Source organism: Dipodomys spectabilis, unplaced genomic scaffold (genome assembly GCF_019054845.1).
Source record: "Dipodomys spectabilis isolate Male_0828 unplaced genomic scaffold, ASM1905484v1 ptg000049l, whole genome shotgun sequence".
Taxonomy (NCBI): domain Eukaryota; kingdom Metazoa; phylum Chordata; class Mammalia; order Rodentia; family Heteromyidae; genus Dipodomys; species Dipodomys spectabilis.
Window position 1 is genome coordinate 1,058,182 of NW_024870726.1, and position 26,616 is coordinate 1,084,797.

General features: G+C 50.8%; 1 protein-coding gene across 2 annotated transcripts in view; it reads left to right on the forward strand.

Moving 5' to 3' along the window:
* Agap1 (ArfGAP with GTPase domain, ankyrin repeat and PH domain 1) overlaps positions 1–26,616 on the forward strand; it is a 474,515-nt gene that overhangs the window by 367,260 nt on the left and 80,639 nt on the right. For both annotated transcript variants that reach the window (XM_042678805.1, XM_042678806.1), the window contains one exon: positions 1,883–2,044. In XM_042678805.1, coding sequence (XP_042534739.1) covers positions 1,883–2,044 — 162 coding nt within the window. The remainder of the gene's footprint in view (positions 1–1,882; positions 2,045–26,616) is intronic.

The following is a 26,616-nucleotide window of genomic DNA, read 5'->3' on the forward strand; positions in this document are numbered from 1 at the left end:
AATAAAATGGAGCATCCTTCTGTCAAAAAGGGTACACCACCGTCCTGCACCCATGCAGCTGAGATGATGGTCAAACAAAGAAACATGGCATCCAGGCACTGGAGGCTCACACCTGGAATCCTAGCTACTCAGCAGGCTGAGATCTGAGGATCACAGTTCAAAGCCAGCCCAGGCAGGAAAGTCCCATGAGACTCTTACCTCCAGAAAACCAGAAGTGACGCTGGGACTCAAGTAGTAGAGCACTCACCTTAAGCTAAAGAGCTGAGGGACAGCGCCCAGGCCCAGAGTTCAAACCCCACGACCAACAGAAAAAAGAAACAAACGGCAGAGGTAACAAACACGTCATTACCATGTTGAAAGAGCCTCCACGCCATCGAGACAGGAGGCCAGGCCCGGGCCATGGCTGAGGACAGTCCTGTCTCAGGACTCTCGGCCTCCTGGTTTTCTTCCATGACGCCTCCCCGGCTTCCCATCCAGAGGGTGAGATGAACAGGCGGGCAGGTCAGAGCTCCGTGAGGCCGCTGGAGCACGCCCCGTGTGGACCGGCCCTGGTGGCCTCAAGCCAGTCACCAGAGCAAGGACATCAGAGTACAAGACTTCCAGCGGCGGTGGCTCCGTGGGTGATGGCAGTGTCCAGCCACCGCAGCGCTGCCCCTCACGGGGGTCTTGACAAGGATTTCTCGGGCTCCCCAGCACCCTGGATGGCGGTGGCCATGACCGGTACCCAGAGAACAAGGCAGTCGCTGGGCCGGGGTGCCGCGGCGCTGCCTGCTGAATCACAGTAAAGAATCTGGAGACGTGGGAGGCCACTCCCCCAGAGCACACATGCTCCACGCGCCCTTCCGGTGGAACCCCCCAGTCATTCCTCCTAGCGTAGCATTATGTGGCCTTCTCTTTGGTAAAGATAAAAATAAGCAGTCAAAGCAAGCCAGTGGCTCACGTCTATAATCTCACCTACACGGGCGGCAGATCAGGAGGATCGAGGCTTGAGGGTAGCCAAGGCAAAAAGTTCACAAATCTCCTACCAATAAAATGCTGGGCCTGGTGGCACACATCCGTCATCCCAGCTCCATGGGACGCCAGAGGATCATGGTCCACCCAGACATAAACACAGGACCTTACTTGGAAAATAACAAAAAAAAAAACTAGAAGCATGCATGGTTCAAGTGGTATAGCACCTGACTAGCAATCCCGAGGCCCTGAGTTCAAATCCCAGTACTGCCAAGAAACATATAAAGAAATAATAAATAGAGAGTAGGGCTGGGAAAGTGGCTTAGCGGTAGAGCGCTTGCCTTGCGTGCACAAGAGTATTATTTCCAGTGAAGCATATATGTCATGCTTTAAAACTTTGATGAGTAGCTTTAATGAATCAGCAACCGAATGTCTACTTTATTGATTCCAAATTCAGTTGCAAGTTCCCTAATTACAAAAGGAAACGAAGTTACATTCTCATACAATGTCACAGTGCTATGTAAAGCTGCAGAGCGGAAGGAGGGTGTCGGGCAGGCCTGGTCCTGTGCCCACACAGGACCAAACCCACCGAAGATGGTATTGATGGATTCCTGGTAAACAAAAAGGAAACAGGAAGCATCAGTTCACCACTTTGCTTTTCTAGGTAACCAGGACTTCAGTCATGCAAAGCAGGGAGTTTTCAGTTCTCCTTAGACAGAGGTGATGGCAGGAGCCATCTGGTCTACCTGGCAGGCGGCACCTGGCCCTCTTGCTGTGATCTGCTCCTGCCCGAGCCTCCGGCCTGCCCTCCAGCAGCCCGGTGATCGCTTGTCATGCGTGTGGTGGCAGAGCGGTGCTTGAGTGTTTTTGCTGAGTCTGCTTTTCCTGTGCTTACCTTTGCATTCTCTTGCTTTTTCCGGTGCGGTGGCAGACACGGGCCTGGGCGACTCCGTGTGCTCCAGCCCCAGCATCTCCAGCAGCACCAGCCCCAAGCTCGACCCGCCCCCCTCCCCCCACGCCAACAGAAAGAAGCACCGGAGGAAGAAAAGCACCAGCAACTTCAAAGCCGACGGGCTGTCAGGCACCGCTGAAGGTGAGTCCCCCCGGCTCCAGGGTGAGCGCCCGCCCTGCACAGCACTGACTCACGAGTTCAGACGCCCCTAGGATCATCAGCAGGCACAGGCGTGTAGGCCACCATAGGTATTCCTCTCAGCACGGGCTGGGGACAGTCCTGTAACACTCAGATGACTCCACAGCTGTGGCCTCACCCTGGTCCAGTCACTGCTTAGCTGGTAAGACTGCTTCCCATCATGCACCTGACCGAGTCCTGCAGGCCCGCCCGGCCCAGGCTGCCCGGGGTGACAGCACCCACCCAGGTAAGCGGGACCAGGGTTCAGCACCCCTCCCAGGTCCTCGCTCGGGCCAGCTCATCTGGCTTCTCGCAGTAGCCGCGCGGCGTATTGTCGGTGCGGTACACCGCTCCGCGGTTCTGCGTCCCGGGGTCACATCCAGGCTTCCTGAGTCCTCAGCCTTCAACAACAGCCCAACGCCATCTTTCTGCAGCAACTTCTGCAAGTGAAGCCCCTTCTTGTGATTACCTCACAGACACAGTGGAGAGGCACGCACTTAGGTGCACACACAGCCCGCAGGGCAGGAGGTGAAATGAACGCAGCATAATGCACAGAAAGGCGCAGGCGTGCTTAGGGGAGTTCGCGTCCCCCATTTGTCACGAGGCAGCACTTCTTATTTCTGAGCCTGGTAGCGGCTGAGACCGTCCTCCGCAGCGCCTCCACGCTTGGCTCTTCAGTTCTCTTTCTCACATTCTACAGTACTTTCTCTGAATACGCCACTGATTGGAGTGTTCGCAACCACAGGTTAGGGAGTGTGGCCTTTCCCGTGTGGGCGCTGAGCAGGGCATCCGTTGTTCATGAGGTGGATGGCATTCCAGGCTGCGTGGGGAGACTGGGGTCCAGACCCTCAGAGCTTGAAGCTCCTTGAGAGACTGGAAGTCCTTCCCCTGGCCGCCATTGTTTCCATTCCTCCTCCCTAGGCTTCCTGCTCATGAGGTTAGCCGGCAAAGACTGGTTCTCCCACACCATGATAAATGAGGTGTCCTTTGTATCCACCACGGTGGAAAGCAATGGCTGTGAGTCCTCCACCGCCCGCTTCCTGTAGGGAGAGGTTCGGTTCCAGTGCCAGGCATTGGTGAGACTCCAACCAAAAACCAGTCGGCACAAGGGGCCGCAGCCACCCTGACGCCCAGAGGCCCAGGCTCAGAGCCTAGCCAGGGGCAGGGCACAGCCGCCGAGCTACACAGCCGTGGACAGGGAGAAGGGAGAGCTCTGTGGATGTGTGCCTCTGTGTATGCCCTGCCAGTGACTTTGTATGAAAAGCACAACCTAGTAAGAACAGTGCCCAAGCCTCCTGTAGGAAGGTAACAGGCTCATGGACGCCCTCCTTCCTCCCTCCTATTGCTGTCTGCTGTGGGCACGTTGAAGGACCTGCAAGGTGGATGTTTAGCACGTTGGTCCCCTGAGATGCTGAGCAGAGGGGGGTCATCGGGGGTGCCCAGGCAAGGGCCCGTCACCCACCGTTGGGGAATGTCGGTCCTGGCAGCAGCACAGGCCCCCGAGCACCAGCGGGTACTGGCGTGTACCACAAAGGCCCCCACAGAAGCAGCCAGATCAGAGGCTCTCAGGCTCTGACGCGGGGCTGACTGAGGGGTGACGCACGCCCAGAAGTTCTGTGCGCAGGGCCCCAGGGGGCTTCCTGCAGCCCTCGGTGACATCGGGGGCACGCAGGATTGTTCTCTGAGAAAGTTAGCCTACCGTGCTGCGTGAGTCACTCCTGAGCACGCGCTTTCATCATTTCTAAGGCAGTTCTTTCGCAGCTGCTAGCCGACAGGTGCTCGCTACACCACAGCTGCTGGCCTTGAACTTGCGCCTCCAGTGCTGGGAGTTCAGACTGTATGTACCACGTGCTTTCACATTTTTGAAGTCCTGTCCTGGAAATTACTTTGGATTGAATGGGGCACAATATTTTTAGTCTTGAGGATGATTAATTCTTTTTTCTTAATTGTTTTCAGTCATGGGGCTAGAACTCTGGGTCTGGGTGTTGCCCCAGAGTTCTTCAGCTCAAGGTGAGCGCTCTACCACTTGAGCCTCAGCGCCACTTCCGGTTTTCTGGTGGTTAAGTGGAGATAAGTGTCTTACAGACGGACTTTCCTGCCCAGGCTGGCTTTGAACTGTCATCCTCAGATCTCAGCCTCCTGAGTAGCTAAGATGACAGGCATGAGCCACCAGCGCACATTCTCTCCTTGAATTTGAAACCGATTGCCTCTGTTTTCCCTTTGGAGGATTGTGTGTGTGTGTGTGTGTGTGTGTGTGTGTGTGTGTGTGTGTGTGTGTGTGTGTGTGTGTAAGAACTCACTTCCAGGTTGTACTTGCTCAGGGTGCTGCTGTTACTCCCTGTGCCCTGCCTGTAGCACAGCCTCCTGCCACTGTTGGACATGAGGTGGTTCTGTAGAAGTCTGTGAGGAAGGCTGTCATGGCTTCCTTGTTATAACGAATGCCTGGATTCCAAACTCCCTTGAGAGTAAGAAAAGCAAAATTATAGTGACATCAGCTAACTCAGGGTCCCGGGGCAGGGCAGACGCATCTCACACTAGTCCTTGGGGACAGGCTCTGGGGCGCCTCAGGTGTGGAAGAGAGCTGGGAGAGTGGAGACAGGGATGGGGGAGTGTCCCCAGCAGGAGCCATGGCCTTCGAGGGAGAGGGACACAGGCAGTTCAGCCACAATGGCAGATTCAGGGAACCCGAGAAATGCCCTCGCCACCAAGATTCCCCTCCCTCTCACTTCCTCTGCCTGCCCCTCGGCCCCAGCTAGACCGAAGCTGGGAGCTAGCACGGGCCACATGGTCTACACACATCCCTGGGGAAATCTGGCAGCGGTGACACTGGCTTTCCGCACATGCCATACACCAGAGCCTCTGGGGGTCGGGGGGAGGTGTGCACTGTCCACTCTCCCCCTACACTGCCCTCCGTGTCATCGACAGCTGCCACACAGGCTTCTGGGCTCCCAGCTCAAGCTAGAGGTATGCATCGCTAGCATCTGTGCCGCCCCCACCCAGAAACACTGTCCACTGAGCCCGGCCCTGACCAACAGCAGCAGAGTTCCTCCAGTGGTCTGCCCCCCTACCCCACCTGGGCCTTCCCTGCGGAAGCCCACTAGTGAGCACAACGCCCCCTGCCGGAAGGTGCCCCACCAGGCTCACAGAGAGCCCTGTTTCCTTGTATTTACTATTTAAAAGGGAATTGGCTGCATCTCATAACCGAAGAAGCAGCCTGTGACTTACAAGGAACTTACAAGGATTATTATAAGACGTATAAAGAATTTCATATCTTCATAAATATTTTTGGGTTCCACCGTGGTAGCTTGCTTGACTCCTGCCCCTTGACTGTCAGAGAGGATTTCCCGTGATCAAGCCAGTCCCTGGACTCTTCAATAACCAAGAGCATGGTTTCTCCAGTCACAAAATGTATCATTACTCCTGCTGAGGCCTGAAGACAGTGTGAGCTGAGAGCGGTGGTGAGCCCTCCCCAGCTGGTTTGGGTGGCCCTGTGCTCCGACACTGCATTCCTAGGTGAGGTGCATTCGTGCTCTGATGGCTGGTGGCCCAGGGGTGTGGCCGCCCAGCAGGCCCGACCCCGCCTGGCCCCTCCTGCAGGGAGGATCTTTTTTGCTGTCTGCAAGTCTTTGTGCTTACATTAAAATTTTGCAAGTTCTGTGCTCCCTCCTGCGATGTTATACCACTTCGTCAGGAAAAGTAGACCAAAAGTAGCATCTTACTAGTCAGTTGACTGCTACATCCCAGGAGGAAAGACAAAGCCTTTTCACCCTTTTTCTCTGTCACTCACACTTGGATTTTTCTAATTCTTTTTTCATTATAAACATGTAGAATAGGAGCCAAGCACAGTAGTCCACACCTGTAATTATAGCTATTAGGCAGATTCAACTTTTGAAGTCAACTCAGGCAAAAAGAATAGTGAGACTGTGTCTCAAAGAACAGATAGAATGGTGATGCACACCTGTAATCCCAGCTACACAGGAAACATACATAGGATAAAAGTCTAAGGCAAGCTCAGGGGAAAGGGGGAAAAAATAGCAAAAGCAGAGAGCTAGAGGTGTAGTTCAAATGGTAGGTAAGCATGTAGCTTGTGCCTGAGTTCCAGCCCCAGTAGAAATGAATGAATGAATGCACCAGGGGTAGTAATACTTTAGCACTGATGGTACAGTGGTAGGATGCTTTTGGAAACGAAGGCAGCAGCAGCCTTGCTTTCTGTTTCTCTTTGCATTCCTCCTAGTTTCATTTAACAGTCTGCTGGCAGCACTGAACATTGAAGCATCACTGAAACATTTGATTTGACGAGGATTCCCAACCATACTTAAGAAAATGGGATGTGCCATTCCTGTCCGTAGCCGAGGGGTGCTGGGGACTGAGCCTTGCTGTGGAGGGACACTGAGTGACTTGCAGAAGGGGACGAGGAGCAAGAGCAAACTCTTGTGCGTGTTAACAGACGGTCCGAGCGAGCAGGGCAGTCTGACAGGCTTCAAGTAGATGGGTTTGAGTACAGGTATTCCAAGGACATTTTAGGAGCCAGGCTTTGCTGAGAGGCAGCGACCCCACCATGCCTGCAGGGGGGGTAGCACGGCCTAGCCACTGTAGATCAGTAAGGGTTCTAGGCACCAAGACCCCAGACTCCAGGGCAGAAGCAAGTTGAAGGGTGTGTGCCAGGGTGAGCTCTTGGTCCTTGAAGATTTTTCCAGATCCTTAATGAGCTGGCGCCTTCGGCCGTTGTCTCTGAGTTGTAGCACATTCTGAAGATCTTGTTATCTCAGGTCCCAACTGCGAGCTTCTCATGGCGGAGATGAGGTCTCTGAGGTCCCATTCTGTGGCCCCCAAACCTGGGGGTTCTCATTCATTTCCTAACATTCATGCAAGTATACATCAAGTGCTAATTTCCATGTTTCCCCAGTGAAAAGGCTGAAGTCGAGAGAGGTTAAGCGGCTGGCTTGTCCAGGTCAGATTGCTGGTAGGTAACAGAAAACTCTCTTGATTCTCTACCTCAAATTCTCTCCACCAGGCAAAAAGCAAGTCTTTGAGGTACGTGGAGAGGCTTTTGAATCTAGAAGTGGAGCAGACTGAATAGCTTCCTTGGTATTTCTCGGATTCCATGTAAAGACACTGACTTTTATACAGATCCTAACATCTACAAGTTGTGTAGCAAAGATCCTTTATTTAAAAAATAGAGAGCCTATCTAGATGTACCAAATCCTATTATACAGGTGGGGGCCTGGTACCCCACCCTGGGGTTCACAGCGCAGGGCTCCAGAGGTCCGGCGGGGATTTGTTTCAAGCTTCTTGTTCGGAGCCTGTGTGGTTCATTCTGTGTCTTCAGTCCATTGAATGGTTGATCTTGAATGGATTTATTGAAAAGATTATCTTGGACAGCCAAAGTTACTAACAGGCCTCTCTGTTGTGGTACCAAAAAAAAAATGAATTGCTCACCACAGCTGTGCTCACTGAGCAATCAAGGGTGAGGCCCGAGATGGTGACAGGTTTCATTAGCTACCAGTTACAAAGGTCACCTTGGAATCCGTTTTCCTTCCTTCTCTCCAAGGAGACCCTGAAGTTGTGGATCATTTTATTCTTTCATCAAATATTAAGCAGCTACCACAGGGAAAGCACAGTACATTTGGCTCCATAGGCAGCCCTAAAGAATCAGGCGCAATTCATGTTTCTCTCCAAGGAATTGAGTCTCCAGTGAAAAGCACCCAGGATATCAGGCAGGACATCAACACAGGCGCACGTGTTCAGGAGCACAAGCATGGTTACAGTTGTGAGTGAAGCACACTTTACTGGGCATGGAGCCTGGTTCTATATCCCACCGATTGAATCTGTTTCATAAAACTCCACAAAAGGCGTCACTGTTACTGACTGCTGTTTACTTACAGCCCTGTCCCTCTTAGAAATATATGTGTGTGTGAGCATGCGTGTGTATGTATACGTGTGTGTGCATGAGTGCACATACATACACGTATACACACACACAGAATCAGTTGTCAGTTGAAGTTGAGGGAGAACCAAAGCACTGGGTAGAAGCGGCGTGCAGTTTTCTTCCCCTGCTCGCTCACTGTAAGAAGAAAGCAGTCTGTCAGCACACAGGGGCAGGGTGATTTCTGAAGGTTGTGTTGTGTGAATTGTCATACCTTCTGGCCATTGATGGGCCATTTGGGGATGTTACATGTCATGACTAGGAAGGCAATTCGTTTCTTCTGTGATTTAGAATGTAACAGATTTTTCTTAAGTGTCTTATTACCTTGATGTTTGCAACGCTGCTCATCCTTGGGTATGGCTCCGGTGTGTGTGATGCTCAGGGCAGAGGTCAGGCCCTGGACCTGTTGCGGCACAGCTTGTTTCCTCCCGACGTGGGGTTGCTTGTTTGACTTTGTGTTCTGTAGCGGTGACTGGGCTGAGGGAGAAGGAGGGCCCCTGACAGCCAGCTGGTTGTTGCCTCTCACTCTTGACCTCCTCCTTCTCGCACGTGCTGCGTGTCTGCTCCTCGTTTCAGGGTTGGCAGCTACCCTGAAAGGAAAGCAATGAGACCTCTGTCATCCACCGCACGGAAACTCCAAAATCAACTGTCGTTTTGCACACAGTAAGATCTTCGTAATGAAGCCTCCTTATTATTGAACAGTTGGTTAGGGTCTTGGAAGAGTGTGTGTGAGCAGTTTCATGTCATGAGTGTGGAAAGTGTGAGTCCAAACGTGGTCCTGAAGCGCAGCGGGTTTGACTGCCAGGAGAGCTGAAGGCTGGCTGGTCTCCTGCCCTCGAGCTGCGGGCTGTGCTAGACTCCCTCATCCCCATCCTCTTTCCAAAGAGAGTTCTCAGGTGGTAACTCCGGCTTCCCAGAGAATGAACTCGCTACAGCTGATAGGTCTGGGTTTACTCTAGACATTGACATTGTAGATTGGGTACAGTTGTCTCAAAAGCCATCCTGCAGGGTCCAGTCCGGCAGACACAAACACACACAAGCTGTACGTGCTCTCAGATCCTTTGTGCAAGTCCGCAGGTCGGAAATAAACAAAGATGGCTCAATCACAGCGGGGGAAGGTAGAACAGAGGATTCCCATCATGATGAACTAACCGACAAGAGAGGATTTTTTGGTACCTTTTTTTAAGTCCACACAAACTAAAAGGGTTAGCTTCAGGTCCACGCGAGTGCATTGGGCACCCACGGCCTGCCACGTGCCAGGCCGGGTGCCGCAGGAGCAGGGCCTCGGGGCCTGCCCTCAGCAGGCAGGTGCACAGCCACGGGGCAGAACTTGGGTGAGTGGCTGGTGCAGGAAGCCCCGGCGCCCAAGCACCTGGCTTGCCTAGGAGACCTTCAGGGGGGTCCCACAGAGGGACAGGACGTTCCCATCCCTTTTTATTGAGGAGGAAATGTCTACTGTCCTTGGGAACCAAAAAGAGAAAAAAAATACAAAAATGAGGTCAGTGTGATGAGGTACCCTTTAGAACTCCTGCAGCATCAACCGGAGACTCCACGCTCGGGTCCAGCCCCCACCTCCCAGCCCTCCCAGGCCGACTAGGAGACCTGCCCTTGCCAGGTGCAGACGGTTTGCAAGGCTCGTCTTGAGCCGCAGACACGCGCATCGCTCCCACGCCTATCTTTCACCGACACCTGGAGGTGCTCCTCTCTCCTGTGGGGTTCCGTCGGCCCACAGGACACATTTCCCTCCCGGGAATTGGACCTCAGACCAGCCAGGGAACCCTTGGTCAGCTGACCTGGAGCAGGATCCGATTCCGCACTTTCTTAATGATCTCAAGTGTTTGTGACACTCTCAAGCTTTGACTGACGCTGAGCTCCTGATCAGACTGTGACCTCTGGGACCAAGCCTGGCTTCCTTCCTTGCCCGCTTCTTACCCCTTTCCCTTCGCTGGGTATTTTATTATATAGCTCAAACATGGTCAGAAGGGGCGGACAGCGACTCGCCTGACCTGTCACTCGGCCTCCTGCCGCCGTGCCGTGGCTGGAGGCTTCTGTCACAGAGGTGAGGCTGGGCTACATGAAGTCGAGGCCCCAGGGACATTTCCATTCTCAGCTGTAGCTGGGCACCTTATTGTCCTTCTTAGAGACATAGGCCATAGGCGGTGTTGGCCAGAGCCCCAGCTTAGGCACGTGACCATGGCATGGGAGATGGGAAGGAGGTAGCGAAAGTGAATACACCGCTGTCCAAGCCCAGGAAGCCAAATCAAAACAGAGGGTTTGCACAGCACAGTCCTTTCTGGCATTTATGGAGGTCACAAGTCCAGTACTGGGGTCCCCCCAAGTCCACTCCTGGCTAGGGGTGTGGCTCTTTCTCTCTGTCCTCACACGGCCTTCCCATGAGGGGAGAGGGGAAGAAAGAGGGAGAGACAGAAAGCGGGCCGTCCTGAGCCACTTCCTGCTGTGGGTTCACAGGTCCCCGCCCAACTCTGGCCCCACGCCCTGAAGCGGACTGCCGCTCAGACTTAGGCTCTGAGGTCAGAAGCGGCGGTGTGGGTCAGGAGGGTCTGCTCCCATGTGCGGGGTGCGCTGTGGGATGCGTCCTCAAAGCACGGACGCGCTCTGAGCCGCTGTGCTCCCTTAAGCCAGCACCAGTCACTTTGCGCTCTTGAAAGTTCTTGTGAGGATAGGAGCAAGCCGGTCCCCCTGTGCTCCTCAGAGCCCCGGGAGGGGGTAGAGGTGATGTAAGGCGGAGCGATCATTTGCCAATACCAGCAAGTGAGGGTGAGGTGCGGGGCCTCTGCCTGTCCCATCCTCCTGGGCGTGGAGCCCAGCTCTCTGCAGGCCTGTGGCTTGTGCTGGGAAGCTTGTTCTCCACAGCTCAGCCCAGTGAGGCCCCTGCCCGCTCCCTGACCTGCCATGAGAAGACAGAAGCCTTCCTTGGGGTTTCGGCCTTGTTGGTTCTCCGTCTCAGGACATCTCTTGTGGCATTGGACTCCACAGAGAGATGCAGAGAGATTTCTTTTTGACTAGGGTGTGTGTGAGCATTCCACAAGTAAAAGGCACAGTTTGCTCTCTAGCTATTTTGCAGTGAAAGCATACATGATGGGCTTACAGTGCCTTTGAACTTACAGACATTTAATTCAGGTGCATGAGCTAGTTTCTGTTCTGTTTTGGTGGGGACGGGGGGGGGGGGGGGGGGAACATGTTGGTGCACAATTTGAAGTTGAAGGGAGGCAAAGAGTGATTGGTTAAGCCACTGTCAGTCACCTGAGTCCCTCTTTATTGGCTTACACATTAATCAAAGGTCTGCCTCCCCTGACTCCAGTTCTCTTCGTGGTTACCGCTCTTACTTTGCTGTGATGCATTATTAATGCTCAGTTCCAAGTGGCGGAGGACAAACTCTGATTGTGTAACAATCTTCGTATCTTTCCACTCGAGCCCCTTCCCACGCACAGAGCAGGTACTGGGTACCCAGGCCTGGGTGTGTCACCAATCAAAGAAGCAGGGACAGCGGAAACTTGGGCAGCCGTTGGTGTGTGCACACACATACTCACACAACTTAGCCAAAGCTGCTTTTGTACATGGGACATAGAGAAAATTGGCCATTTGTCTGCGGGCTAATGGGTTTTGCTGAAATATGAAAATCTATCCAGTGGTTCGATTCAATGACATGATATCAAGAGTCCATGAAAAGCGCCCACTGCACACAGTTTAATTCTATTTAATTTTTTAAGGGGGAAAAAACAGCAAAGGGAAAAATGTTTTAGTTTCTCTGAAGCTGATTTCTCTCTGCTTTTTCTTAAAAGTGCCTTTCTAGTTCCCACCTCGTCACCCTGCTGCCTCTGCGTGCAGTAAAATACAAAAAAGAGAGAGAGAGACCAGGGGAGCTTGTGAAGTATGACTCCCCATCCCAAGACTCATTGCCTGCGATTCGTACCGCTTGACAGTAATGATCTTATTACAGTACTGTGGACCTTGAAGAGATTTCACGAGGAGAGTGAGAGGACGAGCCTCCGTGTAATCAAGTGGCGCTGAATATTCCACACATTTTTGATCTCACACTGATTGGGCACAGTTTTAACCCATCTTCTAGTCAATTATGCATGGCCCCTGTGCTCCTGGGATCGTCGGAAACACTGATGGCTGTTGTCTGGGATCTGGCAGGCAGCCAGGGCTTGAAGTGCCTTGCACACCGTCGTCCCAGGATAAGTGCTTTTCAGTCGGAATTGATTACCTTTCTTTGGGTTTTGCTTAATAGCAAAACTGCATTTGGAGAGGGCTTCAGGTGAGAAATGGACATACTATCCATTTAGAGCAACCGAACTCCTAGCCGATTTTTAGGCTTCTGTCGTTTTCATCTAATTCCTGTGTAATGATCTAATGTTGGATAATAGTTAAGCCATGCCACCGAGTTTGCCATGGAGTCCGCGTGTTGAGCATGGAGGACAGGTTCAAGTACCCGGCCACCATCATCAGGTCCCAGGATTGGTCCAGTCCGGCCTCCCAGCTTTGAAGAGATCTCTCTGTTTCTGTCTGGACAAAAAAAAAAAAAAAAGCAGTAATTACCAAAAGGAATATTGGTCAGTGAGTCCTCCTGCCACGGTTGGCCCCTTAAATGGTCTGCGTGGCTGGCTTTTGGCTTGTTCACTGCTTGATGCCCCAAAGCGCCGTTCCTTCGTAGATGAGACTGTTGTTTACCTTCCAAGTTTTGGTTTTGGAGTCCAGGTATACTTGAAAGGATGGGATGTTTCCTTGCCAGAGGGCTGCAGGAGCTTACAGTGATAAAGATCAGGGAATGCTGACTCGCCTGTGATCCTCACCACACAGGGCAGTTTGAAGCCAGCCCAGGCAGGAACATTTATAAGACTCACCTCCAATAAGGTAGCCAAAAAAAGGGGGGGGGGGGGTACTTGCGGCTCAACTGGTAAAACACCAGCAGAAATGGTTAAGGGGTAATACCCAGGCCCTGAGTTGAAGCACCAGTACTGACTGGCAAAAAAAAAAAAAAAAAAGAAGTCTGGGGTTGGGAAGGTGGCTCAGTGGTAGAGTACTTGCCTTGCATGCATGAGGCTCTGGGTTCAATTCCTCAGTACCATGTAAGCAGAAAAAGCCAGAAGTGGTGCTGTGGCTCAAGTGGTAGAGCACTAGCCTTGAGCCGAAGAGCTGAGGGACAGCACCCAGACCCAGAATTCAGGCCCCACGACAGGCCAAAAAAAAAAAAAAAAAAGGAGTCTGTAGTTAAGTAAACTATAATGTGTACGTGATGACTGTGTTGAACCAAGAACTTTGCTTGCTCATATTGTACTCTTAATTCTGATTCTTAGCTAATAGATTATTATTCTAGAATCATCAAATTGTAACATTTCAAATTCCTTTCATTCATTCATTTTGTGTGCCAGTCCTGGGGCTTGAACGCAGAGCTTGGGCACTATCCCTGAACTTCTTTTTGCTCAAGGCTAGCATTCTACCACTTTACCACTTGAGCTGTAGCTCATTTCTGACTTTTTCATGGTTAATTGGAGATAAGCATCTCACAGACATTCCTGCCCAAACTGGCTTCCTCCGGCAATCCTCAGATCTCAGCCCTGATTATCTAGGAATACAGGTGTTGAGCCACCAGTGCCCATGAATTCCTTTAATTTTGCAGGACTACAAAAATGGGCACCCCAGAGTCCGTGGTCAGTGTGAATGTTTTAGAAGTATATTAAACTCAGCAAGAGCGTGGTGTCCAGTAGACATTGCATTAACTTGATTTGTCTCTTCTTAGTGAAACAGATAGCTTTGTTCTTTTACCATGCTTCTTATCAGCGGGAGTGACTTTTCCTTTCTCTGCAGAAGCCATGATTACTATAAAAATGGTTACCAAAACAGCTCAGAGAAAACTTACCAGAATCCCAAACTTCATGTTAGACACACAGGTTTATTATTTGCTTTCTTTCTCTGTTTCCCCAAAGTAAAATACATCCTATTCAAACGTAGACTTGGCGTGATGCTGCCTTACAAGGGAGAAAAATCGGTTACAAAACAGAAAGTCACAGTTGAATGTTCATTAACAAAAAACAATGCAGCCGATTGCCCTCCGCTCCCCGGCACGTGCTGCGGCTGAGCGTGCGCACATCTCCTCGCACCCCAGGAGTCTGGGAGGTGGGTGCTGTTAACCTCACTTTTATAACTGAGGAAACCAAGGGTCGTAAAGTTTAACTAACTTGCTCAAGGCCACAGACATGGAAAGCACAGATCGGCTCAGATGCAGGCGTGAACGCACCGATGCTCGCCCCCACCTCTTGCACGCGCCTCCCAGTGACCTTCCCTCTCTTTGGAAGGTTGTATTTGCCTTTTCACTCAAATCTTGCCTTGCCCAGGACATTTCCTGCAAGTTAGTGTCACATAATGTAAAAGATTTTTATAACAGCTGATCCAAAGGACATTCCTTAATTTCAGTAACAATCTGCTCAGCTCTGATCATGACTAGTGAATCAACAAATTCATGATTCTGATTTGTGAATCAACAAAGAGACAAAATGCATTTTCACAACAGGTGGAAAATATCAAACCCTCCCTGAGCAAATGGTCAGTACTTTTTAAAGGCTATTGTTTTGCAAAAGCAGCATTTATTTTACTGATCAGATAAGTACTTTTACCTAAACAGGTGAATTGAGCTCTCAGGATTAAAATAACAAATCAGGGCACGATCAAGTGGAGAAGCCAGTGTGGCTGGGGAGTGTCGCACCAGCCCAACCACTGTTGAGATGGTGAGTCTCAGGACCTTCCACACCCAGGCTGGCTCCAGTCTTGCAGCCTCCACCTCCCATAACTAGGATTACTGGCTTGGGCCTCTGCACACAGCTAAATCGGTTCATGCCATTTTCTGGCTTCACTTTTTTAAATATTTTTTTTTATTTTTGAATGTAATTAGGAACTGCAGAAACATCTGTAATTGAGTAAAACCTTGTAAACTCCCTGTGAATTACAGAAACACATTTCCAAAAATAACAGGATAAAAGTCCCATCGACGGCAGCGTAGGCTTCTTTCTGCTAGTATATGGTGAGAGTTGAGTCTCTATCTCTTCCTCCCTGAGTCAGAGTTAAAATTCCCCACAGTCACCCATAATCCCCTCTAGGAACCTGTTCTAACTCTGGATCGGGGGCTGAAGAAGCAGAAGCTGACCAGTGCCCTCCCGTGTCAGTGCTGTGAAGTCAGGGATATGGGCGGTTCTCGCATCCACCGAAACTCAGAGGGCGGCTAGAGGCAGTTTCCAGACAGGAGGCCCCAGCCAAGGCCTGGGCACAGTGGCTGCCTGAGTATGAGGACCGTAGGCCTTGCACGGAGCCTTGGATGCTCCTGCGAGTTGCTGAGTATTGCCCGGGGCTCTTGCCAGCCCTCATGCCCAGCACATGACCCTGTGCCAGTGGCCGGGGCTCCCTCCCTGTGGCGGCTGGGCACCAAGGGCCAGTATAGCACAAGGCGGGACAGAGGCTGACTTCCTTCCCAGCGCACCTCAGGGTCAGGTGGATTCCACCATATGGGTGTCCAGCTCAGTCCCAGGTCCCACACAGGCCAGGGTGCCAGGACAGGCTGTGCCCTTGAAGGCAAGTGCCAGGTCCTTGCAGCGCTTGGGCCTGAGGTTCTTGCCCCAGATAGTAAGTGAATGTGCTGGATAAGACCGCAGGGCGCCCCGCAGTGTGAAAGGACTCCACCTCAAAGGGAGCAGAGCCCAGTGGAAGGCCCAGCCCTCCCACCCAGACCTCAATGTGGGGGCCGGGTCTGCCCAGTCCTCTCCCATGCTTGATGCCCTGTGTTGTGCGCATGTCCTTAGAACAAGTTGATCAGGCCGGGTGCTAGTGGCTCACACCTGTAATCCTAGCTACTAAGGAAGCTGAGATCTGAGGATTTTGGTTCAAAGCCAGCCCAGGCAGGAAAGTCCATGGGACTCTTTTTTTTTTTTTTTTTTGGTCAGTCGTGGGGCTTGAACTCTGGGCTTGGGAGCTGTCCCTGTGCTCTTCGGCTCAAGGCAAATGCTTGAGCCGCTGCACCACTTCTGGTTTTCTAGTGGTTTATTAGAGATAAGAGTCTCATGGACTCTCCTGCCTGGACTGGCTTTGAACCACAATCCTCAGCTCTCAGCCTCCAGAGTAGCTAGGATTATAGGCGTGAACCACTGGCGCCTGGCTTTCCATGGGACTCATCTCCAATTAATCACCAGAAAACTGGAAGTGGTGCTGTGGCTCAAGTAGTAGAGCACTAGCCTTGAGCAGAAGAGCTGAGGGACAGCATCCAGGCCCGGAGTTCAAGTCCCATGACTGACAAAAAAAAAAAAAGTTGATCAGACTTCAGTTTCTCATTGTAATATAACTGAAACCTAGTTTTGAAGAATCCATTTATCCATTTTGTAATTTCACCATGTTTTAATTTGTAAGTATCACTGGAATATTTTGCATATTCTCTGGCTATTTCCATCATCTACAATTATGTGCTGGTATTTACAGCATTTATTATGTCCAAGAAGTGTGATGAATCAGGAAGTTGTACAGTTTTTTTCAAGTTGGACCGTTTTAGAAAGTGGACCCATGAGCCATCCAATACAAAGAATACCAAAGAAACGGATCTCTGTTGATCCACGTTTACATTTTAAAGTGAAGAGAATGAAATGCAGAAAAGCTTCAACTAATTTTGTTGAGGGCACTGAGAGGCAGCATAGTGTCCAGCAATTGGGAAAAGACAGAAGTACTTACGCATTTAGCACCAGGCCTTCTTTCCCCGGTGCTCGGAAGATGAAGCAGTCACACGAGGCTAACTTGTTTCATGGGTAATTAAGACATTTCGCTCTGCAATTCCTTCTTCTAATGAAGAAGAAATCTCTCCTTGGCTGAAATGTGTCTTGTAAGGGTTTTATTTCTTGTCAGTGATCCAGCTTGGGAGGGTGTTCTTTCTGGCTCTGATGGTTTTCTGTGATGTCTTCTTGAATCGTAAGTCAGATTCTACAAAGATCCAAACTTCTGAAACATGGTTAGATTCTGGGTCTCCAGGAAAATGAGTCCGCCAGCATCGCAGAGCATCCAGAGTTTTCTTATTTGCCCAGGTCCCAGTGAGTCTGCCCTGGGGCTCAGCTCTCTTCCCAGCAGATGCAGCGCGGAGTGGACAAGGGCTCAAGGGTGGCAGCCACAGGGACCCTGGGCAAGGAGCCACGCTCCCACTTCTCACAGACAAAAGGGCAGGGCAGTCTCAGTGAGTGCTGCAGCTGGAGAACGGGTGCAGGCCTGTGGTCTGGATTCCTTGAACACGTGATGTTCAGTGCACGGATGGGGCCTGCCACCAGAGTCCTTTCTTGGGGTTCAGTGTGTAGACAGGAAAAATATTACTCACAAATGACAAATTACATGTGGGATATTTGCAGATTTTCTTGGCTCACGCGAGAAAGACTCTTGGACATTGTTGTATTCTGTCATAAGGGATGGCTCTTTGAAGTTGTGTTCTCAAATGTCAGAGGCAGTTAGCAGTAGACTTTCTATTAAGGAGCATTGACCACATGTTTAGGATTTAGTGTCCTGGTCACTAAGGTCCTGCCCATGTGTGATGTGGATGTCCTGACCATGACAGGCGTGACTGAGCCTGTCCAGTGCATAGATGCGTGGTACATTGTCCATGGCCCTTGTCCTTGAGCTGCTGTCATGGTAGATTTTCAACCAGAACCTGGCTCCATCTCTCCCGGCCTCCTCCAGATGCTGGAGGGGTTCTCTCACTACAGTCACATTGAAGTGTGCAAAGCCTTTCACATGGAAGTCTCCAGGCACAGTGTAAACAGGAGTTATCGGCATGAGGGAAGAGAAAGTACTTTATGTAGAAACATGGATTTTTCACATGCATGACCAGAGAATGACTTGGACAAGAGGCTGTGGTTAACAGGTAGAGCTCTTGTTCCTGAGAGCCACCCGCAGAGCATTCACAGGTGTACTGCTAACACTTCTGACCCTGCGTCTCACAGGAGCATGCTGACGACCACTCCCCTTTGCATTGCGCATGTGCACAGCACTATGACTTGAAACACTTCACCTGGGCCAGTCTCTTCCCTTCAACTAAGTTGAAAATGCAAAGAGGCAGATCGGGCTTGGCTTCCTGGCATGCCCAGAGACTCAGCGCATGTGTGCGCGTGGTGTGCGCCCAGCAGGTGCTCGATCTTGAAGGAACAGAAGAGGCTCACTTGTGTGGCCCTGAGTGGACAGGCTAATTGGATTCCCAGTGTATTTGTCTCATAAGTATGGTTTTCTGTGACATGAGCCAGTGTCTCTCAAAGCTTGCATTGAGGAAATGGAATTCAGCAAGTTTGGTTCGGATTTCCATCTGTCTTCCTCTTGGAGTTTCAGTTGCACGTTACCAAGCAAAGAGCTCTGTGAAGTCTTTCAGTTAAAAAAATGATGAGTAGCTTCCTTAAGGGCTTTGATCTTGACATCATTCCACCACTGCACCTGCACGTGCACCAACCTCCATCCTCAGGAGTCTTGCTGTGTTCTTAGACACCCCTGAGAAATATCGGGGTTTCCCCAGAAAACACTTTGTTGCCTAGGAGTGTCATCCAGAAAGTGCAGCGGCCTCCTGGCTTCCAACCTGGGACAGTCACTGAGCAATGGGAGTTCACAAACAGGAAAACGGAGAACATTCTGGTAGATCCATGGACCCCAGGCGCACCAGCAGCTTCACATAGCACCAAGGGCCTTAACCCTGCCTCCCGGGACACACGCCGGCGCTCGCCTCCCTGGGACCTGACTGCATGTCTGACTCACTTCCTGTTCCTCTAAAAGGCCAGGCTTGAGTGAAGGCTCCCTTTCTAAAATGCCCCCAAGGTCACATAACAGGACTTCCATCTGGATTCTTTTAAATTTTGTGTGGTTCACTTTCTGAGCAAGACATCATCCTTGAGAGAGCCTGAGGCATCTTTGCTTGGAGTCTGTGGTAGTCGGCATGTCCCCTAGGCTAAGTGTTCCTGCATGCCTCATGGTGGTTCCACGTTGGGTCTCCCTTTCACTTTCAGTCAACACGATTAGACCACGTGGTTTTTACAGCACAGCTTAAACCACACAATTCATTTCCTGGCAGGTAGCTGACGTCTTTTGTTGCTGATACTCTGTGACACATACGTGACAGAGCGAGGAGGAGCTTGCAGGCTGCCTGCCTGCCCTCTGTGCTGGGAGGACAATATCCGCCTTCGTGTAGACATTTTCCTGTCCTTTCTTAGGTCACAGGGTGGTGGATGGTGTCCTTTAGGTTAAAGATTTTACTGATAAGCTCCTGTGGTTCAGTCCTGGGTGGGTGGAGGCAGCCCTGGCATTCACTTAGACGCCACATACCAGTTGTGATCAGAGAGATCTATAAGCAGGGCCAATCAAAGTTACCTGTGCTGTGAGCCTACTGGCCATTCTGTTTCCTTAGGGGCGTTGATCTTACCTCTGCTCCACCTCTCCCTCACCCAACCCAATGAGATCCCATGGTGCAAGTTGATTGGGAAATCAGCCTTGCTGGAAGACCAATTTTCAGCCCTCACGGCGCCCATGTCCGCGGTCACTAGCCATTCCTGATCACTTGGGCATGCATGCAGATGCGTTCTGATTGGACGTGGAGGTACGGCAGGGGTTTTCCTGCCGTTGCCACACAAACCAAGTTGCCAGTAAACCGAGAGACGATCAATCATTTCTCTCAGGATTGAAACCTTTTATTAGTTGTGGCATTTTCATTGTTCAGTAAATGATTAGTAGCAGCATGTCACGTCACCCATGGTCAACAGCTGCGCTGCTGCCGGCCGGGCAGCCACCGTGCACCTGTATGGGATAGAGACCCACAGTCGCTCATGCCCACCTGCCTGGCCCAATGGACCCGGGCTGGACACACCCCCGCGCTGATCGCTGGAGCGCTGATGGCTGGAGGCTGTGTGGGTGTCTCCGAGAGGCCCAGCCGGGAGCGTGAGGAGACAGGTGTGCAGGGCTGAGCCCCAGGCTCCGAAGTCCTTGTGGCTGAAACCCTGGGCCTCCATCACCTCAGGAAAACTGTGAGATTCTGCCAGGTGTTGTCAGCCCTGGTATGGAAAGTGGAGAGTTTGTCACCGGTGGGAAAGCTGTTGTAACTGAGTAAGAGAAAGCTGTGTTAAGTTCTCAGCACAGCGCCTGAGATCAGCACAAGTTAGGGGTGGTGGCGGTGGTGGTGACATCAGGGATGCTGCTGCCTGCTGGGCTGGCATTGCTGACGTGGCGGGGTCTGGCAGTAGTGGTGGTGGATGATGTTGGTGGCAGATGTTGGTGCTGGTGGCGACGGGCGGGTGACAGTCCTGGCGATGGGACGGCAGTGGGGACGCAGTGTTTGGGGTTGAAGGTGCGAGCGGCAGCAGCGGTGTGGTATGCACTGATTATGGGAGGTGCTGGCAGTGTGGGTGGCACTGGGCTGCTGGTTGTGGTGTTGCAGGGGTGTGGCAAAGGGTCTGGACAAGCATGAGGCCCTATCCCTGAGCGTTGGGGCAGGTCTGAGCTGCGTAAACCAGGCGTTAATCTGGCTTTGGTCTGTTCAGACGTGCATGCAATTATTAGAAATCATTTTGGGGTCATCTTGTTGCATGTCCAAAAGCAAACCTACACCACGCCTGTAGCCTTGCAGTCGTGAGTTAAGAATGGTCTTGAAGACAGCTGTCTGCTTCTAATTACTGCCAGGAAGAATGCCCGAGGCCAGCATCGGCATCGTCGCGCGTGCGGACACCCTTCAAGAGTCTGTTTTTAACCACGAATGTGCGGTGCCTGTCAGAACGCCCCTCTCGGGCAGTCTCTGTGTCTGGGTCATTGGACAGCTGCATATTGGGTTCTTGTTTTTATCTTTCCAATTACAAAAGTAATGCAGACTACTTGTGACAACCCCAGTAACAGAAGGTCGTGTGGCGGGAGAGCTAGCATCCTTGCCGTGTTCCAGGACCGGGTGCTAGTGTCTGTGTGTAGTGCTCGCCCTCCAAGGCGTTTCCCAGAGGGCTCTTGTGCACCTGCCACTCTGGGCAGCCCCCAGGAGCAAGACAGCCCAGCCTGCAAGCCTACAGGCGTGGTGTAGCAACAACGGTGGCTGTGTCCACAGGGGGCTGAGTGACGGCTGGAGACTTTCTAGAGAGGACCCTAGGACAAAGCTTCCAGATGAGCCATAAGAGGCAAGAATGAGTCCAGCTTTGGACTGATAAAGGCTGTAAGAGCCACGCGTGGTGGTGCACATCCGTAAGGGCTGTCACTATGGAGGTGGAGGTGAAGACTGCAGTCCCAGGCCAGACTGGACAATAAAAGTAGTGAGACCTTCATCTCCCCTCCCCCGCCCACCCCCTCTCTCTGTTTCTCTGTCTCTCTCTCACACGCTTGTGGGCACGCGCACGCACACACGCACTCACAGATAGGTATAATGAGTATATAGTTTATGCCTATAATCCCAGCTACGTGAGAGACATGGTTACAGGAGGCTCGTGGTCTGAGACTGGGCCTAGGAAAAGGCAGGAAAAGCGAGGAGGGAAACATGGGTGTGAGAGACAGGCTGCATGTGACCGGTTTTATCACAGGAGACGTGGGAAGAAGGTGCTAGTGAGTTCCATCTGCAGAGAGGTCATTGCTGTCTCTAACAGGTGTCTTACTAGGGAGATATTCGCTCTTTCTATCAGAGGTTGCTGGCCTTTGAGGGTGATGCTTCTGGAATCTTCCTGCTGCTCCTAGGGAACACCAAGCCATTAAAGTGTTGGGCACGGGAGACATACAGATGGACAGACCTGTGAAGTGTACCAAGAAAGAAGATGCATGACTCCTGCCTGGAATTCAGTAGACCTCGAAGGAAGTGCATTTTACCAAATACCTAAGCTTCCTAGGTACAGGGCCTCCTCGCCTAGGTCCTGTGTGGCAGGACAAGATGCCTGCTCTGCCTCCTGCTCCTCCGAGGAGTGCAGTGTCGGGCCTCAGAACTCATCCAAAAAAAACACACTTTTCAGCCAGCATTTCACTCTTGTCATTTGTCCTGTTTTGGCAGACCTTTGTCCTTGGATGGCCTGAAGGTCATCTCGGGGAAGGATGCCCAGTGTGTGGTGGGAAGGGTCTCGATACAGGGACGAGGGGCCCAAGGCACGGAGCCCGAGTCACCCCACGTCCGGTAGTGCAGCTGCCAGGTAGGCCTCCAGCTCCACCAACTCTCTCCCTTCATTCTTTGCATGTTCTTCCCTCACCTGGCACCTGACACTGGGGGGGGGGGGGGAAGGAAGGGGGTGTGTTGTGGACCTATATCCTACTTCCTTTCAGACTGCATCATGGTCCTGCCTGCAGCCTGGCCTGCCTGCTGCCCCGTGGCTGCCCGCCCCTTACCCAGCAGTTAGTGCAGCCTCTGCGTTTTCAAATGTAGCTTGTTTTCCCAAAGAACTTTTTTTTTTTTTTAAGGTGACAGGAGAAACCTTCAGAAAATACCCGTGTGGCGTGGATTCCTGTGCTAAAACTGCACGCATGAGCAGCGCTTCTGTGAAATAAGTCTCCTTCCCCTGACTTCTACTTGAGATTTTTTTTGGTGGAAGTTGTCTCTGGGCACCTCCAAGCTGGAGCCCAAGTGAAGTATTCCTGTTGAGCAGGATTTTCTAGCTACATTATGACTACAAACTCTTGTTATGTACAGAGTGCCACCAGCAGGGAATACGTCCCTCTTGCCCCTTCACTCAAGTCTGGAAGTTGGAATTCCCAGAGCCAAGACCAAGCTGCTGGTGTCTCGGTGAATTTCACAACTCCAGCTTGCCATGACTCAGTCTCCTTTTTTTTTTTTTTTTTCCTGCCTGTATTGGGGCTTGAACTCGGCCTGGGCACTATCCCTGAGCTGCTTTTGCTCAAGGCTGGTGCTCTGCCACTTGATCCACAGAGATATTTCCTCAAGTCTCCATTTTTATTCAGCTCTGTCACCATTATTTAAAAGATGAGATTACTGTGCTGAATTCAACAGAAGCCTGAACCCTGTTTTTCCCGTGGGTCAGAGTTTCTGATCACTGAAAGCTAATGCTTTAAAGTTACCTGGAATGGTGCTCGAACATGATACATTTTGGCTGGAAGTGCACTGTAATCCATTAAAGGGGAAAGGAGCCAGGTGCAGGTGGCTCACGCCTACTGTCCTCCTAGCTACTCAGGAGGCTGAGATCTGAGGATCACAGTTCAAATCCAGCCTGGGAAGAAAAGTCCCTGTGAGACTCTTACCTCAAATTAACCACTCAAAAACCAGAAGTGGCACTGTGGCTCAAGTTGTAGAGCGTTAACCTTAGCACAAAGAGGCTCAGGGACGGCACCCAGGCGCAAGTTCAAGCCCCACAACAGACAAAAGTGGGGAGGGGGAGGGGTTATTACATGGTTAGCCATTCCCAGAGAAGTCATAGGATCAGAAAAATAATCGTGTTGGTAAATATGGCCTCCAAAGGATGCCAGTTCACAAGCTGCCTCTCGAGTCCTTCTCCACGTTTGTACAGCACAGCACATCTCTTCCATCACAGACTCCATGTGGTGTCACCATAAGATCCAGGTTGCCTTTAATTGGCAAAACTTGGTGAGTGGAAGAAATGCGACATTGTAACTAGATCAGTATGGTGAGTATTCTTCACCATAAAACCCCCCTTGCCCTTGTTACTAGTACTGCTCTAATCTTTCATCCCATGGAAACAAGATAAAGAAGAGGGCGAAAATCACGTTCATACCTGCTGGCATGCTCATTGCAGTATCTATGAGAGACTTATAATTCGTTTGTCTTGTGTTTTTGAGAGAGGATGCCAATAGCCCAAGCTAGCTTTGAACTCAAGCTGTCCCTGCCTCAGCCTTCCATATTCTAAGATTACAGGTATATACGACTAATAGACTAGAAGAGTCTTAGGCAATTTCTATATACTCACATAAACGCAGTGTCTCTTCATATCTTTCATTAGTTTGGTGCATCTGTTACAATTAATGGACCACTGTATACTTTATTCACATTTCTTTAGATTTTATTTCAAGATCCACAATTCATTTAGTTGTCTTGTCTTTGTAGACTTCTCTAGCTTGTGATAGTTTCTTTACACTTCCTTAAGGCATGCCGGTCAGGGAAATTGTGTGTGTGTGTGTGTGTGTGTGTGTGTGTGTGTGTGTGTGTGTGTGTGTGTGTGTGTGTGTGTGTGTGTGTGTGTGTGTGTGTGATGTATAGCTACTATACATGGTTTTCTCAGGACGGGTGCAGCCACTGAGTTACCCCATGTGAATCACCTTTCCCATCACCTCCTCTGACATGCATCCCGTCAACATGGTGAATGAGTTCTGACCTGGACCTCACCTCCGTGGGCCTGGGTGTCCCTCCCACGCCTCTCAGGGGAGAGGTCACTCAGGAGGGGGAGGTGGCGTGGCGGCACAGCTCCTCTCCACCTGCAGAGTGTCTGCACACACCGTGTGGAGCGCTGCGGTGTGTACTTGTCCCCTCTGCCCTAGCCGTACTTCCTCGTTCCTGTCCAGGTGGAAGCCAGGGTGTGTCTTCCTCCTCTGCACTGTCTGGTTTGAGCTCTTTCCCCTAGTTCTGCCCTTGGGACACACTTCCCTGGTTGTAGTTGTCAGTCCCTTCCCAACTCTCTTACATTCTGATACTATACGATGCCTTGTGTCCTTCCTGCCTCGGTCCTAGAATCCATCTTCCTCTAAGGAGTTCTGGTTAGCTTTATTTGAAAATGACATTAGAAACCAAGATCCCACCAGAGCCGGTAGCTCGATGCCTATAATTCTAGCTAAATAGAGGCCTGGATCATGATTCAAAACAAAGCCAGATAGGAAAGTCTGCAAGACCCTGTCTCCAAGAAAAATTCTAGACTGGAAGCATGGCTCAAGTGGTAGAGCACCAGCTGTGAGCAAGAAAGTTGGAACAAGAGCATGAGCCTCTGAATTCAAGCCCCAGTACTGGAGGCTGGGTGTTGTCGTAGTTGATAATGCTTCTTAGCTCTCCCGGCAAAGTAGAAAGTACGCGTATCTACATGACCCTGTGCATGCACATGAACCTTTACACATTTCAGTAAGGGGCCATCTGTATCTAAGGAAATAGTTTCTGCTGGGCCCAATGGCTCACACCTGTAATCCTAGCCACTCAGACTAAGAACTGAGGGTCAAGGTTCAAAACCAGCCCAGATAGAAAATTCCATGATACTTTTATCTCCAGTTAACCAGCAAGAAGCTGGAAGTGTAAGGTGTGTCTCAAGTGGTAGAATGCCAGCCTTGAGTGAGAAAAGATAAGAAAAAGCTCATGTCTCTAAGCTCAAGCCTAGTACTAGCACTTAAAAAAATAAATAGAATCTGTTATTCTTACTAGCGTAAAATTGGAAATTTTACTGTGCTATGATAAAGGAACTGTTGATAACTATAAGAACACGGCCTTCATGTTCACATGTACACCTCTGTGTCCGAGCTGGAATTACAATGTGATAAATGTGTCTGCATACGGATAAGAACTTTAAAGGGAACATGGAGAGGACAGATTAGCTATTAAGCTGATAGGAAGTTAACTTGGCTTCTGGAATAATAATAATAATGCACTCTTGCTTAAACCTGAATAAAATGGAACCCTTTTAACTGTAAATGGAGGAAATGAGACTTCTATTATTATTATTTTGATGTCTCAGCACCACCGCGTTTCCCAGGCCCTCTCAGACAGTAATGACCTCGTTTGATCATTCAGAGTAACTGACAAGCACACCTCGGAAGTTATGGTGAAAGCAGTTTTTTGGGGAAGAAAACTCACATCCATGTGTGAAGGATGTATTCCAAGAAGACGACCGGTCCAAAGTTTCCCAGCCTCTTATTTTTCTGCTTTTTTCATCTTTGTTCTCTATTCACTTCATGTGTGTTCTGGAATCGGGAATTTCTGAGCGAGCCTTGGGTTGGGAAAGACAAAACTTCCCAGCAGATAGCATCAGCAGCCCTCAAGTTAGCTGGGTCACGTGGGAGGGGCAGGAGAGCGTGTGGTGTCACCTGAAGTCGCTCTGGCAGCCCGACTACAGAGATGGCAGATCAAATGCTTCGGGAAGGTGCTGGCTCCCGTGTGGAGGTTGGTGGTCCGCTGATCACAGCCCCTCAATTATGGCCTTGTGCAAGAGCGTGAGCAGCAGTCATTAAATAATTATGCCTTTGATTAGTTGCTGTAACTGCCCATTGCCTTTGAAATACGATCACACAATTTGGGGTTTTATTAAAAAACAATTTTTTCCTGGAATTGTTACAAAAAGATTTCATGTTTAAAGAAAAAAAAATGTCTGAAGAAAAGAAAGCCTGCAATATATTCTGTTTGAGAGATTGACGGCGGGGGGGGGGGGGGGGGGGGGCGGGGAGACAGTGAGGGAAGGAGGAGGGATGAAAAGATGACTGTTTCCCATTATCACTCATTTCTGTCTCAGGAAGACGAAGGCGGCCCTAGCCCGTCTCCACACTGGGCCTCACAGCACCTTCACAAAGCAGTTAGTTAGCAGGTCCTCAGAGGGGAGAGATTCGGACAGACGGCCCCCGGGCCAATCCCAGACTCTGTTGCTGCTTGGCCGTCTGACCCCACTTCTTGTATAAGGTGCATTTCACGTACATCATTCAGCTTCGGAAG